This window comes from Oncorhynchus gorbuscha, linkage group LG19 (assembly GCF_021184085.1).
Source record: "Oncorhynchus gorbuscha isolate QuinsamMale2020 ecotype Even-year linkage group LG19, OgorEven_v1.0, whole genome shotgun sequence".
In the NCBI taxonomy this organism is placed as follows: domain Eukaryota; kingdom Metazoa; phylum Chordata; class Actinopteri; order Salmoniformes; family Salmonidae; genus Oncorhynchus; species Oncorhynchus gorbuscha.
The window spans coordinates 74,337,956-74,354,065 of NC_060191.1; the positions used below are offsets into that span (position 1 = coordinate 74,337,956).

A 16,110-nucleotide genomic window follows, 5' to 3' on the forward strand; every position below is an offset into this window, starting at 1 on the left:
AGCGGTATGACGGCTGCGTGGTCCCATTGTGTTTATACTTGTGTACTATTGTTTGTACAGATGAACGTGGTACCTTCAGGCATTTGGAAATTGTGGACTTGTGGAGGTCTACAATTTTATTCTGAGGTCTTGGCTGATTAATTTTGATTTTCCCATGATGTCAGAGGCACTGAGTTGGAAGGTAGGCCTTGAAATACATCCACAGGTACACCTCCAATTGACTCAAATAATGTCAATTAGCCTATCATTTTCTGGAATTTTCCAAGCTGTTTAAAGACACAGTCAATTTAGCATATGTAAACCTCAGACTCACTGGAATTGTGATACAGTGAATTATAAGTGAAATAATCTGGCTGTAAACCATTGTTAGAAAAATGACTTGTGTCACGCACAAAGTAGATGTCCTCACCGACTTGGCAAAACTATAGTTTGTTAATTAACAACAACATTTGTGGAGTGGTTGAAATACGAGTTTTAATGACTCCAACCTAAGTGTATGTAAACTTATGACTTCAACTGTACAATGTTAAACATATATACGGCATACTTCATGTACAAATACATGAACGTATGAGACAGTGCAAGTTCTCCCACTTAAAAAGATGAGAGGCCTGTAATTTTCATCATAGGTACACTTCAACTACTAAAAAAAATCCAGAAAATCACATTGTAGGATTTTTAATGAATTTATTTGCAATTTATGGTGGAAAATAAGTATTTAACTATAAAAACACCACATCAAGTATGGTACAACCACTATAATGCAAACTCTCTCATTGTATATGTTTTTGGAGGAGAAGATCAAAAATTAATGAGTTCTGTCTAGTCCACCTCTGAGTTCTGTCTAGTCCACCTCTGAGTTCTGTCTAGTCCACCTATGAGTTCTGTCTAGTCCACCTATCATAACTTATGGTCCGGACTGCTTCCATCCTTCCAGCCAAACACATTTTTGTCCTTACCGTTTAACTAAGGACTAATTTTCCTACTTGGGGAAACCTGTTCCCTTTTCACGCTGTCGTACCTGCTGGAACCAAACAGCTGGCTCTGATACTCAGGCCAGCTGAGTACAACTTGGTTTGTCTCGGTTCAGTAGTGTGAGAAGCCACCGGGGGTGTGGACACTCCAACCAATCAGTAACATTCAAGTAGGCGCCAGGGAGAACCGGCAGGGCTGGATGAAACTCAAGGGGATGAGTTCATTAACACCCCTGCACTGCAGTGATGACAAAATGACATGAGCTAAGGGTCTGTCATCATCGTTATGGAGCTGCAGCACACCCTAGTGAGCAAAGCCTCCGATGGAAGAATTACAGCAAACCGTGAAGCTCTATTTTCTCTGGTCGATCACTGCCAATGGCCACTTGCTGCCTTCCAGACTGCCACAAATAACTTTATTTAATTATTTTTTTACATTTAATCATTCAATCATTTTGCGTCTCTTGTCTCACCCTAGTGAGGGGAAAACCTCTTGATGGGAGAATTACAACTGAAACAGTGAAGCCTTATTCTCTCTGGTGATTTCAACGGGTCATCCATTGGTGCCTCTGCCAGACTGCCACAAATATCTTGTTACAGCAGTCTTCGTTGTCTTCCGTCAGTGGCTACAGTGAATGTTTCTCAATGTACACCATTGCTTATTGCAGTGCACTGACACACTGGGTAATTTTAGCTCATTTGCCCCTCTGAATCACGTAGCTAGCCTAGCGGTTTTAGAGGGGCGGCAGGTAGCCTAGCGGTTTTAGAGGGGCGGCAGGTAGCCTAGCGGTTTTAGAGGGGCGGCAGGTAGCCTAGCGGTTTTAGAGGGGCGGCAGGTAGCCTAGCGGTTTTAGAGGGGCGGCAGGTAGCCTAGCGGTTTTAGAGGGGCGGCAGGTAGCCTAGCGGTTTTAGAGGGGCGGCAGGTAGCCTAGCGGTTTTAGAGGGCGGCAGGTAGCCTAGCGGTTTTAGAGGGGCGGCAGGTAGCCTAGCGGTTTTAGAGGGGCGGCAGGTAGCCTAGCGGTTTTAGAGGGGCGGCAGGTAGCCTAGCGGTTTTAGAGGGGCGGCAGGTAGCCTAGCGGTTTTAGAGGGGCGGCAGGTAGCCTAGCGGTTTTAGAGGGGCGGCAGGTAGCCTAGCGGTTTTAGAGGGCGGCAGGTAGCCTAGCGGTTTTAGAGGGGCGGCAGGTAGCCTAGCGGTTTTAGAGGGGCGGCAGGTAGCCTAGCGGTTTTAGAGGGGCGGCAGGTAGCCTAGCGGTTTTAGAGGGGCGGCAGGTAGCCTAGCGGTTTTAGAGGGGCGGCAGGTAGCCTAGCGGTTTTAGAGGGCGGCAGGTAGCCTAGCGGTTTTAGAGGGGCGGCAGGTAGCCTAGCGGTTTTAGAGGGGCGGCAGGTAGCCTAGCGGTTTTAGAGGGCGGCAGGTAGCCTAGCGGTTTTAGAGGGGCGGCAGGTAGCCAGCGGTTTTAGAGGGGCGGCAGGTAGCCTAGCGGTTTTAGAGGGGCGGCAGGTAGCCTAGCGGTTTTAGAGGGGCGGCAGGTAGCCTAGCGGTTTTAGAGGGCGGCAGGTAGCCTAGCGGTTTTAGAGGGGCGGCAGGTAAGCGGTTTTAGAGGGGCGGCAGGTAGCCTAGCGGTTTTAGAGGGGCGGCAGGTAGCCTAGCGGTTTTAGAGGGGCGGCAGGTAGCCTAGCGGTTTTAGAGGGGCGGCAGGTAGCCTAGCGGTTTTAGAGGGGCGGCAGGTAGCCTAGCGGTTTTAGAGCGTCGGCAGGTAGCCTAGCGGTTTTAGAGCGTCGGACCAGTAACTGAAAAGTTGCTAGATCGAATCCCTGAGTTGACAAGGTAAAAATCTGTCGTTCTGCCCCTGAACAAGGCAGTTAACCCAATGTTCCTAGGCCGTCATTGAAAATACGAATTTGTTCTTAACTGACTTGCCTCGTTAAATAAAGGTAAAATAAAAAATATATAAACTAAAACATGCTCACTACCAAGAAGATGAGTGTTATTGTCAGTAGTGGCAATAAAATAAAATTAAGTTTGTTTTTTACTTATTGTCTTTGAGCTCCCAACTGGTGTAAATGAGGAATTATACTGGAGTGTGTTGTTTCAATGTTAGTCAGGCGACGACTATAAACGTCATCCTCACCTGTAAAGAGTGTATGGTTAGATAATGCACTGATCTCTATGGCCAGTAATAAACTGAGACCTAAAGCACTGAGGATTGTGGGTTGTTCTGAGTTCAGTAACAGCTCCGGGTGGTGATGTGACATCAGTCACTTTTATTTGTCACGTTTTTTTTTTTTTTTTAACAACAGAAAGTGATATTCTGCTCTTATCTCACAATCCGCCGACCAGACAACACGCAAATGCACACATTTGTCAGGAGCAAAGGATCAGACCAGGAGTACATTTTGGGCTTAAAGTGCCTCGTCCAAGAGCACAGCGGTAGGTGAGTGTGTCTAGGATGTGACACCAACAGCCGTCCAGATGCCAGTTTAGTCCCCGCAGTACCATCCCACTGGGCACACCATGTCATTTCAGCGTGAAAATGTGGATAATATTTGGATTCAAATCCATATATAACATATGTCACATGTGCTGAATACAACAGGTGTAGTAGACCTCACAGTGAAATGCTGAATACAACAGGTGTAGTAGACCTCACAGTGAAATGCTGAATACAACAGGTGTAGTAGACCTCACAGTGAAATGCTGAATACAACAGGTGTAGTAGACCTCACAGTGAAATGCTGAATACAACAGGTGTAGTAGACCTCACAGTGAAATGCTGAATACAACAGGTGTAGTAGACCTCACAGTGAAATGCTGAATACAACAGGTGTAGTAGACCTCACCGTGAAATGCTGAATACAACAGGTGTAGTAGACCTCACCGTGAAATGCTGAATACAACAGGTGTAGTAGACCTCACAGTGAAATGCTGAATACAACAGGTGTAGTTGACCTCACAGTGAAATGCTGAATACAACAGGTGTAGTAGACCTCACCGTGAAATGCTGAATACAACAGGTGTAGTAGACCTCACAGTGAAATGCTGAATACAACAGGTGTAGTAGACCTCACAGTGAAATGCTGAATACAACAGGTGTAGTAGACCTCACAGTGAAATGCTGAATACAACAGGTGTAGTAGACCTCACAGTGAAATGCTGAATACAACAGGTGTAGTAGACCTCACAGTGAAATGCTGAATACAACAGGTGTAGGTAGACCTCACAGTGAAATGCTGAATACAACAGGTGTAGTAGACCTCACAGTGAAATGCTGAATACAACAGGTGTAGTAGACCTCACAGTGAAATGCTGAATACAACAGGTGTAGTAGACCTCACAGTGAAATGCTGAATACAACAGGTGTAGTAGACCTCACAGTGAAATGCTGAATACAACAGGTGTAGTAGACCTCACAGTGAAATGCTGAATACAACAGGTGTAGTAGACCTCACAGTGAAATGCTGAATACAACAGGTGTAGTAGACCTCACAGTGAAATGCTGAATACAACAGGTGTAGTAGACCTCACAGTGAAATGCTGAATACAACAGGTGTAGTAGACCTCACAGTGAAATGCTGAATACAACAGGTGTAGTAGACCTCACAGTGAAATGCTGAATACAACAGGTGTAGTAGACCTCACAGTGAAATGCTGAATACAACAGGTGTAGTAGACCTCACAGTGAAATGCTGAATACAACAGGTGTAGTAGACCTCACAGTGAAATGCTGAATACAACAGGTGTAGTAGACCTCACAGTGAAATGCTGAATACAACAGGTGTAGTAGACCTCACAGTGAAATGCTGAATACAACAGGTGTAGTAGTTTGAAATGCTGAATACAACAGGTGTAGTAGACCTCACAGTGAAATGCTGAATACAACAGGTGTAGTAGACCTCACAGTGAAATGCTGAATACAACAGGTGTAGGTAGACCTCACAGTGAAATGCTGAATACAACAGGTGTAGTAGTTTTTCACAGTGAAATGCTGAATACAACAGGTGTAGTAGACCTCACAGTGAAATGCTGAATACAACAGGTGTAGTAGACCTCACAGTGAAATGCTGAATACAACAGGTGTAGTAGACCTCACAGTGAAATGCTGAATACAACAGGTGTAGTAGACCTCACAGTGAAATGCTGAATACAACAGGTGTAGTAGACCTCACAGTGAAATGCTGAATACAACAGGTGTAGTAGACCTCACAGTGAAATGCTGAATATAACAGGTGTAGTAGACCTCACAGTGAAATGCCGAATACAACAGGTGTAGGTAGACCTCACAGTGAAATGCCGAATACAACAGGTGTAGTAGACCTCACAGTGAAATGAATACAACAGGTGTAGTAGACCTCACAGTGAAATGCCGAATACAACAGGTGTAGTAGACCTCACAGTGAAATGCCGAATACAACAGGTGTAGTAGACCTCACAGTGAAATGCCGAATACAACAGGTGTAGTAGACCTCACAGTGAAATGCCGAATACAACAGGTGTAGTAGACCTCACAGTGAAATGTTACTTACAAGCCCTTTAACCAACAATGCAGTTCAAGAAACAGAGTTTCACCCACTCAAAAACAACCAGATGTTTATTGATATCCCAATGTGTTATTACTAAACTTTTAATGTCCCGTGGGCAGCTTGCACCTGCATTAAAAATTTAAAATAAACGTTAAATGTTTTTTTTCCTTTTTATATAGACAGGTGTGTGCCTTTCCAAATCATGTCAAATCAATTGAATTTACCACAGGTGGACTCCAATCAAGTTGTAGAAACATCTCAAGGATTATCAATGGAAACAGGATGCACCTGAGCTCAATTTTGAGTCTCGCAGCAAAGGGTCTGAATACTTATATAAATAAAGTATTTCTGTTTTTATTTTTTTGCTATAATTTCTAAAAACCTGTTTTGACTTTGTCATTGAGGTATTGTGTGTAGATTGCTGAATACGGCTGTAAGCTAAGACAATGTGGATGAAGTCAAGTGGTCTGAATACTTCCCGAAGGCACCTGGTTGCTCATATTCTAATAGTTCGACAAATTTCAGTTTGTGACAAAACAAGCAGTCACTGTACCATTTAAACCGCTGTTAAATATATTTTCCATAACCAAAAATAATGTATTTTCAGCTGTTTTGAAGCTGGTGTACATTACCGAAAGTAAAAGACGCAAAAAAAAATAATCTTAAGAATGGGAAGCATAGAAATAGTGCGCATAGAACAGATATACCGCTTCTTAGACTTGCTTTCACTGAGAATGACAGATCTATAGCTCACTTTTCTATGTGGATTTGGTTGGGTCGGACCAAAAGTGACATATTGTTAACTGTAAAAATATATATTATTTATTTCATTTGAATGTTTTCATCTGATTTGTCAAACATATTACTTCAAAGACCATATTACTTCAAAGACTATCCATCGCTGTCGGGGGGGGGCGAAATAGTCCATTATTATGAACCAGTACATGTGTGATTAATGACATGTTTCTACTATTATGAGAAATGATTGATCTGTTATGAATTATTATTTGGCTGTATATGGATTCATGTACTTTTTAAAATGTTATAGTAACCTGGGCACAGTGGCACACAATTGGCCCAGCGATGTCTGGGTTTGGCCGGGGAATGCCGTCATTGTAAATAAGAAATTGTTCTTAATTAACTTGTCTAGTTAATAAAGGTTACATAAAATACATTTTAAAAAAAAAAAACACCTGCTTGTCGAACATTTAATTCCAAAATCACGGTGAAGCGTTTTCCACTTCTCCAGAGTCCAATGGCGGTGGGCTTTACACCGTTCCAGCCGGCGCTTGGCATTGCACATGGTGATCTGAGACTTTTGTGCTGCCATGGAAACCTAGTTAATAAATAAGCTTCCGACTAACAGTTACCGTGACGACGTTGCTTCCAAAGGCAGTTTAAAGAAAACTGTTGTTGATATTCTTGTGTTTTGTCTCCAGGTGCCTCCAGTCCAGCCAATAGGGTCAATGGGTGGTCCCTCTGGATTCCCTGGCCCTCCCCCCTCCCTCACCCCCGGGGGAACCCCTCTCTTCCTGCACGCTGGCTTCAACCCCACACAGCCTCCAGGTAACAACATTATGGGACTGAAACAAATGAACAGCTAAAGGATCACAAACAAATGTTCTCCTCCTCTCTGATTGTCGTTTTGTACAGTTCTCCTCTCTGATTGTCGTTTTGTACAGTTCTCCTTCTCCTCTCTGGTTGTCGTTTTGTACAGTTCTCCTTCTCCTCTCTGGTTGTCGTTTTGTACAGTTCTCCTTCTCCTCTCTGGTTGTCGTTTTGTACAGTTCTCCTTCTCCTCTCTGGTTGTCGTTTTGTACAGTTCTCCTTCTCCTCTCTGGTTGTCGTTTTGTACAGTTCTCCTCCTCTCTGGTTGTCGTTTTGTACAGTTCTCCTCCTCTCTGATTGTCGTTTTGTACAGTTCTCCTTCTCCTCTCTGGTTGTCGTTTTGTACAGTTCTTCTCCTCTCTGGTTGTCGTTTTGTACAGTTCTCCTTCTCCTCTCTGGTTGTCGTTTTGTACAGTTCTTCTCCTCTCTGGTTGTCGTTTTGTACAGTTCTCCTTCTCCTCTCTGGTTGTCGTTTTGTACAGTTCTCCTTCTTCTCTCTGGTTGTCGTTTTGTACAGTTCTTCTCTCTGGTTGTCGTTTTGTACAGTTCTCTCTGGTTGTCGTTTTGTACAGTTCTCCTCTCTGGTTGTCGTTTTGTACAGTTCTCCTCTCTGGTTGTCGTTTTGTACAGTTCTCCTCTCTGGTTGTCGTTTTGTACAGTTCTCCTCTCTGGTTGTCGTTTTGTACAGTTCTCCTCTCTGGTTGTCGTTTTGTACAGTTCTCCTCTCTGGTTGTCGTTTTGTACAGTTCTCCTCTCTGGTTGTCGTTTTGTACAGTTCTCCTCTCTGGTTGTCGTTTTGTACAGTTCTCCTCTCTGGTTGTCGTTTTGTACAGTTCTCCTCTCTGGTTGTCGTTTTGTACAGTTCTCCTCTCTGGTTGTCGTTTTGTACAGTTCTCCTCTCTGGTTGTCGTTTTGTACAGTTCTCCTTCTCTCTGGTTGTCGTTTTGTACAGTTCTCCTTCTCTCTGATTGTCGTTTTGTACAGTTCTCCTTCTCTCTGGTTGTCGTTTTGTACAGTTCTCCTCCTCTCTGATTGTCGTTTTGTACAGTTCTCCTTCTCCTCTCTGGTTGTCGTTTTGTACAGTTCTCCTTCTCCTCTCTGGTTGTCGTTTTGTACAGTTCTCCTTCTCCTCTCTGGTTGTCGTTTTGTACAGTTCTCCTCCTCTCTGGTTGTCGTTTTGTACAGTTCTCCTCCTCTCTGGTTGTCGTTTTGTACAGTTCTCCTCCTCTCTGGTTGTCGTTTTGTACAGTTCTCCTCCTCTCTGATTGTCGTTTTGTACAGTTCTCCTCTCTGGTTGTCGTTTTGTACAGTTCTCCTTCTCCTCTCTGGTTGTCGTTTTGTACAGTTCTCCTCCTCTCTGATTGTCGTTTTGTACAGTTCTCCTCCTCTCTGGTTGTCGTTTTGTACAGTTCTCCTCCTCTCTGGTTGTCGTTTTGTACAGTTCTCCTCCTCTCTGGTTGTCGTTTTGTACAGTTCTCCTCCTCTCTGGTTGTCGTTTTGTACAGTTCTCCTTCTCCTCTCTGGTTGTCGTTTTGTACAGTTCTCCTTCTCCTCTCTGGTTGTCGTTTTGTACAGTTCTCCTTCTCCTCTCTGGTTGTCGTTTTGTACAGTTCTCCTTCTCCTCTCTGGTTGTCGTTTTGTACAGTTCTCCTTCTCCTCTCTGGTTGTCGTTTTGTACAGTTCTCCTCTCTGGTTGTCGTTTTGTACAGTTCTCCTCTCTGGTTGTCGTTTTGTACAGTTCTAAAATATGTGTTATGAAAATGACAGGTCCAAACCAAAGGAATCACAACCTTCAACATGTTTTAAAGTTTGTTGTATAAAATGGGTTTTGTGTTCCATGTTTTGACATGTTTCTAAACCATATGTTGTGTGTGTCTACTCTGTCTGCAGGTTTCCTTCATCCAGTAGTGGGTGGACCAGGGAGCACCAAAGATGACTCTGGATCTAAAGACGAGGCTGGAGGGAGTGATGGCCCCTCAGACACTCCAGACATCCAGCTGGGAGCTCCAGGCCCAGGCGGACCAGGGGCCTTGATAAGTCCTCCAGGCCCAGCAGTGTTACTGGGTACCAGGCCGGCCATGCTGCCCATGCAGCCTCGTCCGGGACTACCACCCCCTCACCTCCAGCCCCACTTCCCCCCTCACCTCCCTCCCCCCAACATGCCTCCAATGATGATGGGCCCCAGGGGCCCCAACCCTATTTTTCACCCCAGGGGGCGTCCTCCAGGTGGGTTCAGGATGCCCATGGGCCACCAGTCCATGGAGGACTTTCCTCACGGACCCCCCAGACATCCCATCCAGCCTGGACCCCCCAGACATCCCTTCCAACCTGGACCCCCCAGACACCCCTTCCAGCCCGGACCCCCCGGGGAAGAAGAAGGCAACTGGGAGGGCGGGAGACACTTCAGGGGCGAGAGGTCAGGGTTTGGGGAACGTGACAGGGACGGAGGGAGGTTTGGGGAGCGGGGGAGAGGGTTTCCTAGAGGAGGAGGAGGGGGAAATGGTCGGCCCATGGATGGGCCTGAGGGGAGGGACTGCTTCATGAACCGACGGGATAGATTTGAATGGTGATGAGGCAGGGCCAGGAATGTTCAGCCGTAGAGACTTGGGGGGGGGGGGTAATCATCCAGGGTCCTGTTCAGCAGGGAGAAAACGTTTTGGAACCGAGTGAAACGGGAATGAACTACCTGAACTTGTCCAGTAAAAACCCAGAGTTTTTTTTGTTTGTGTTTTGCTGAACATAACCCTGATGTCTGACCTGGAGAACAACTTGGAGACACACGGAGTCAGACGGAGGATCTCTGTTAGAACGACTTCTTAGTTCAGGACTAGGTTTAATCTGTGTCTGGGAAACCTACCCTATCAGAATATCACAGTTTAAACCCAGTGGAACCTACCCTATCAGAATATCACAGTTTAAACCCAGTGGAACCTACCCTATCAGAATATCACAGTTTAAACCCAGTGGAACCTACCCTATCAGAATATCACAGTTTAAACCCAGTGGAACCTACCCTATCAGAATATCACAGTTTAAACCCAGTGGAACCTACCCTATCAGAATATCACAGTTTAAACCCAGTGGAAGTCTAATTTTGAAGTCTGTTCATATGAAGAACTTTTGTCCAGCCTTTTTCAGCTGGTACGTTCTGACAGAAAACCACAGAGAGAAGAATACTGATTTGTATATATTGTATTTGTGCTGATGGCCAATATTCTGGTTTTTTGTTGTTGTATATTTTGAGTGAATGTTTTTTGTTTCTTCTCCAGGAAGTCTGTCATTAGGGCAGTGAGGAGAAACACAGTTGACCTGAAAACACCATCATCCTTGTATTGATGGGGGGGGGGGGGGGGGGTTCAAAACATGAACATCTTTTGCTTCAGAATGTATCATTAGCAGTTTGTTTTTAGTAAACTATTTTTGTACAAATTTAAGTGTCTTTTTTTGTGTAAGTTCTTCTTCATGGGAGTGTTTTAACTCACTCGTACAAGGGACACCAGACAGTTCCATTGTCTACCAGTAGGGGGTGCTGTATCACTTCTTTACATGGGATAGTAGATAGGGTCTGACTTGGGAAACATGCCAAATTCCACCCTATTCTGTATATAGTGCCCTACTTTGCACCAGGGAATACGGTGCAGACTAGGCCTCTTGAGAAGTTGGGCAAGTCCCTGTCTAGAATTGTGTCTGGGGAAAAACACAGGGAAAATATTATCCTCATCAAACGTGCACAGGATACAGTAACTGTTAAACAGTACAGGGAAAGTCTTAACCTTCAGAGGTCTTTCCCAACAATGCAGTGACATGAATATAGATAATGATAGAATACAAATGACTGAATCGAAACCACAAGAACTACGATGTACGTAGGAGAATGTACGTGTATATACAGGTCAGTATCCGGACATTATTCAATGTCCAGGGGTCCTGGAGTGGTTGAGGTCGGTTTATACATTAAAAAATGGCTGGTATATATATATACACACAAACATCATTTTGCAGGTGTCATAGCAGGTGCAGCAAAATGCTTCATCAGTGTAGTAAAATGTCTCGCAGATACAACCCATAAATACACAAATAATAACAAAATCTAATCAAGAAATGACAGAACGAGTCCAATTTAACAATCCAGAGTAGACAGATAGCCAAAAGTATGTGGACACCTGCTCGTCCAACGTCTCATTCCAAAATCATGGGCATTAATATGGAGTTGGTCTTCTCCTTTGCTGCTATAACAGCCTCCACTCTTCTGGGAAGGCTTTCCACTAGATGTTGGAACATTGCTGCTATAACAGCCTCCACTCTTCTGGGAAGGCTTTCCACAAGATGTTGGAACATTGCCGTGGGGACTTGCTTCCATTCAGCCACAGGAGCATTAGTGAGGTTGGGCACTGATGTTGGGAGATTAGGCCTGGCTGGCGGTTGGCGTTCCAATTCATCCCAAATGTGTTTGGTGGGGTTGAGGTCAGGGCTCTGCAGGCCAGTCAAGTTCTTCCACACTGATCTCAACAAACCATGTCTGTACAGACCTCGCTTTGTGCACGGGGGCATTGTCAAGCTGAAACAGGAAAGGGCCTTCCCCAAACTGTTGCCACAAAGTTGGAAGCACAGAATCATCTAGGATGTCATTGTATGCTGTAGCGTTAAGATTTCCCTTCACTGGAACTAAAGGTCTAGCATGAACCATGAAAAACAGCCCCAGACCATTATTCCTCCTCCACCAAACTTCACAGTTTGCGCTATGCATTATGGGCAGGTAGCGTTCTCCTGGTATCCGCCAAACCCAGATTCGTACATCGAACTGCTAGATGGTAAAGCGTGAATCATCATTCCAGAGAACGCGTTTCCACTGCTCCAGTCCAATGGCGGCGAGCTTTACACCACTCCAACCAATGCCTGGCGTTGCGCGTGGTGATCTTCGTCTTGTGTGCGGCTGCTCGACCATGGAAACCCACTTCATGAAGTTCCCGACGAAACAGTTCTGGTGCTGATGTTGCTTCCAGAGGCAGTTCTGAACAGATGATTTTTACGCGCTACGCAATTCAGCACTCGGTGGTCCCGTTCTGTGAGGTTGTTAGTTAGCGGTGGTGCGCACTAAATAGCGTTTCAATCGGTGACGTCACTTGCTCCGAGACCTTGAAGTAGTAGTTCCCTTTGCTCTGCAAGGGCCGCGGCTTTTGTGGAGCGATGGGTAACGATGCTTCGTGGGGTGACTGTTGTTGATGTGTGAAGGTCCCTGGTTCGCGCCCGGGTATGGGCGAGGGGACGGTTTAAAGTTATACTGTTACACATACACAGTGAGTAAACAGCAGTATAGAAACAACAGGAGGTGACCAGCTTTCATGACTATATACATGGGGCATTAGTTTCAAGGTGCAAGGCAGAGTACTGTTTGTCAGTCTCTCGTTCCCAGCTTTAATGCGCCTGTACTGCCTCTGTCCACTAGATGGTAGCAGAGTGAACAGACTGTGGGGCCCATGACAAATGTCTTCAGCTACCTGAGATTATAGAGACTGTTGCTGAGCCATCTTCTCCGTGGTGGTGGTGAGACCACTTCAGGTCCCATGGGCACAACTTTTGTTTTAGAAGTGTGGGGGGAGGGTGATGACAATTATTTATATTTATGTACGTATGTATGTATATATGTGTATATAATGTGTGTGTGTGTGTGTGTGTGTGTGTGTGTGTGTGTGTGTGTGTGTGTGTGTGTGTGTGTGTGTGTGTGTGTGTGTGTGTGTGTGTGTGGTGTGTGTGTGTGTATATAGTGTACTACATAGGTCTCTGGTCTGAAATAGTGTACTGCATAGGGCTCTGAAGTAGTGTACTACATAGGGCTCTGAAGTAGTGTACTACATAGAGCTCTGAAGGAGTGTACTACGTAGGGAATAGAATAGGATGCCATTTGGGACTAAACCTGTTGTCTTATCCAGATGGCCTGTTGTCTTATCCAGAGATGGCCTGTTGTCTTATCCAGAGATGGCCTGTTGTCTTATCCAGAGATGGCCCGTTGTCTTATCCAGAGATGGCCCGTTGTCTTATCCAGATAGCCCGTTGTCTTATCCAGATGGCCCGTTGTCTTATCCAGAGATGGCCCGTTGTCTTATCCAGAGATGGCCCGTTGTCTTATCCAGATGGCCTGTTGTCTCATCCAGAGATGGCCTGTTGTCTTATCCAGAGATGGCCCGTTGTCTTATCCAGATGTCCCGTTGTCTTATCCATAGATGGCCCGTTGTCTTATCCAGAGATGGCCCGTTGTCTTATCCAGAGATGGCCCGTTGTCTTATCCAGAGATGGCCCGTTGTCTTATCCAGAGATGGCCCGTTGTCTTATCCAGAGATGGCCCGTTGTCTTATCCAGAGATGGCCCGTTGTCTTATCCAGAGATGGCCCGTTGTCTTATCCAGAGATGGCCCGTTGTCTTATCCAGAGATGGCCCGTTGTCTTATCCAGAGATGGCCCGTTGTCTTATCCAGAGATGGCCCGTTGTCTTATCCAGAGATGGCCCATTGTCTTATCCAGGTGGCCTGTTGTCTTATCCAGGTGGCCTGTTGTCTTATCCAGATGGCCTGTTGTCTTATCCAGAGATGGCCCGTTGTCTTATCCAGATGGCCTGTTGTCTTATCCAGATGGCCTGTTGTCTTATCCAGAGATGGCCCGTTGTCTTATCCAGATGGCCCGTTGTCTTATCCAGAGATGGCCTGTTGTCTTATCCAGAGATGGCCCGTTGTCTTATCCAGAGATGGCCCGTTGTCTTATCCAGATGGCCCGTTATCTTATCAAGATGGCCCGTTGTCTTATCCAGAGATGGCCCGTTGTCTTATCCAGAGATGGCCCGTTGTCTTATCCAGATGGCCCGTTGTCTCATCCAGAGATGGCCTGTTGTCTTATCCAGAGATGGCCCGTTGTCTTATCCAGATGGCCCGTTGTCTTATCCATAGATGGCCCGTTGTCTTATCCATAGATGGCCCGTTGTCTTATCCAGATGGCCTGTTGTCTTATTCAGATGGCCTGTTGTCTTATCCAGAGATGGCCCGTTGTCTTATCCAGATGGCCCGTTGTCTTATCCAGAGATGGCCTGTTGTCTTATCCAGAGATGGCCCGTTGTCTTATCCAGAGATGGCCCGTTGTCTTATCCAGAGATGGCCCGTTGTCTTATCCAGATGGCCCATTGTCTTATCCAGATGGCCCGTTGTCTTATCCAGAGATGGCCCGTTGTCTTATCCAGATGGCCCGTTGTCTTATCCAGATGGCCCGTTGTCTTATCCAGATGGCCCGTTGTCTTATCCAGAGATGGCCCGTTGTCTTATCCAGATGGCCTGTTGTCTCATCCAGAGATGGCCTGTTGTCTTATCCAGAGATGGCCCGTTGTCTTATCCAGAGATGGCCCGTTGTCTTATCCAGATGGCCCGTTGTTTTATCCAGAGATGGCCCGTTGTCTTATCCAGAGATGGCCCGTTGTCTTATCCAGAGATGGCCCGTTGTCTTATCCAGAGATGGCCCGTTGTCTTATCCAGAGATGGCCCGTTGTCTTATCCAGAGATGGCCCGTTGTCTTATCCAGAGATGGCCCGTTGTCTTATCCAGAGATGGCCCGTTGTCTTATCCAGGTGGCCTGTTGTCTTATCCAGAGATGGCCCGTTGTCTTATCCAGGTGGCCTGTTGTCTTATCCAGGTGGCCTGTTGTCTTATCCAGATGGCCTGTTGTCTTATCCAGAGATGGCCCGTTGTCTTATCCAGATGGCCTGTTGTCTTATCCAGATGGCCCGTTGTCTTATCCAGAGATGGCCCGTTGTCTTATCCAGATGGCCTGTTGTCTTATCCAGAGATGGCCTGTTGTCTTATCCAGATGGCCTGTTGTCTTATCCAGAGATGGCCTGTTGTCTTATCCAGATGGCCTGTTGTCTTATCCAGAGATGGCCTGTTGTCTTATCCAGATGGCCTGTTGTCTTATCCAGAGATGGCCTGTTGTCTTATCCAGAGATGGCCTGTTGTCTTATCCAGAGATGGCCTGTGGTCTTATCCAGATGGCCCGTTGTCTTATCCAGATGGCCCGTTGTCTTATCCAGAGATGGCCCGTTGTCTTATCCAGAGATGGCCCGTTGTCTTATCCAGGGATGGCCCATTGTCTTATCCAGATGGTATCTATTTTTTACATCTGTTTATATTGTCTGACCACAACATAAATATTATTCACGCCCGGTTTGTTATCGTACATGTTAAGGGTGACTGCTTCTTTCCTCACGGCCAACGGGCTCCGTTCAGTTGACACGAGTGAGTCCAGTGCTACCGGCCGGCCACTTGACTCCACACAATACAATGTTGTCTGCTTCTCATGACCTCCCCTCCCTTATAGCCTGAGAGTATTACTGGTGAAGACAACGTTTAGTATTGTGTCTTCTAACATTAGAAACCAACTCTACATAGTTTACTACCTTCTGAAGTTATAACCACCTTTACCTTGGTCACTTCTCTGTGGTGATGGACATTTATTTTCTCCATTTATATTTCTAGAAATCAAGATTTTCTATCCACCGATTGGTCAAAATAATGTGACTTTTTTTCCCCCTCCTTTTTCTCCCGAATTTCAATCTTGTCATATCGTTGCAACTCCCCAATGTGCTCAGGGGAGAGACGAAGGTCCTGCGTCCTCTGCAAACATGACCCGCCAAAACTGTGCTTCTTAACAACCTCTCTCTTAACCCGGAAGGCAGCTGCACCAATGTGTCAGAGGAAACACCATCCAACTGACTACCGAAGTCAGCCTGCAGGTGCCTGGTCCGCCACAAGGAGACGCTAGAGCGCGATGAGCCAAGTAACCCGTGTCTGGAGTGGCGCTTTAGACCGCTGCATCACTCAGTAGGCCCAATTTTACATTATTTAAAACTAACAGATTATCCAACACTGTGAGTGATTTGTTTATTAGTTGCTTGACTGTCTGAATAATTGGTTGGATTACATTTAAAATAATGAAATGAAAACATATTCCTATAAAAAAATCGTGTGTGTCAGTGA

The 16,110-nt window shown here is 45.7% G+C and overlaps 1 protein-coding gene across 1 annotated transcript in view; it reads left to right on the forward strand.

Annotated features, from left to right (window-relative positions):
* Positions 1-9,694, forward strand: part of LOC124004973 (SR-related and CTD-associated factor 4-like) — a 42,040-nt gene extending 32,346 nt beyond the window's left edge. The window contains exons 13-14 of the mRNA XM_046313775.1: positions 6,932-7,058; positions 8,991-9,694. Coding sequence (XP_046169731.1) covers positions 6,932-7,058; positions 8,991-9,670 — 807 coding nt within the window. The 3' untranslated portion in view covers positions 9,671-9,694. The remainder of the gene's footprint in view (positions 1-6,931; positions 7,059-8,990) is intronic.
* Positions 9,695-16,110: the final 6,416 nt, after the last annotated feature.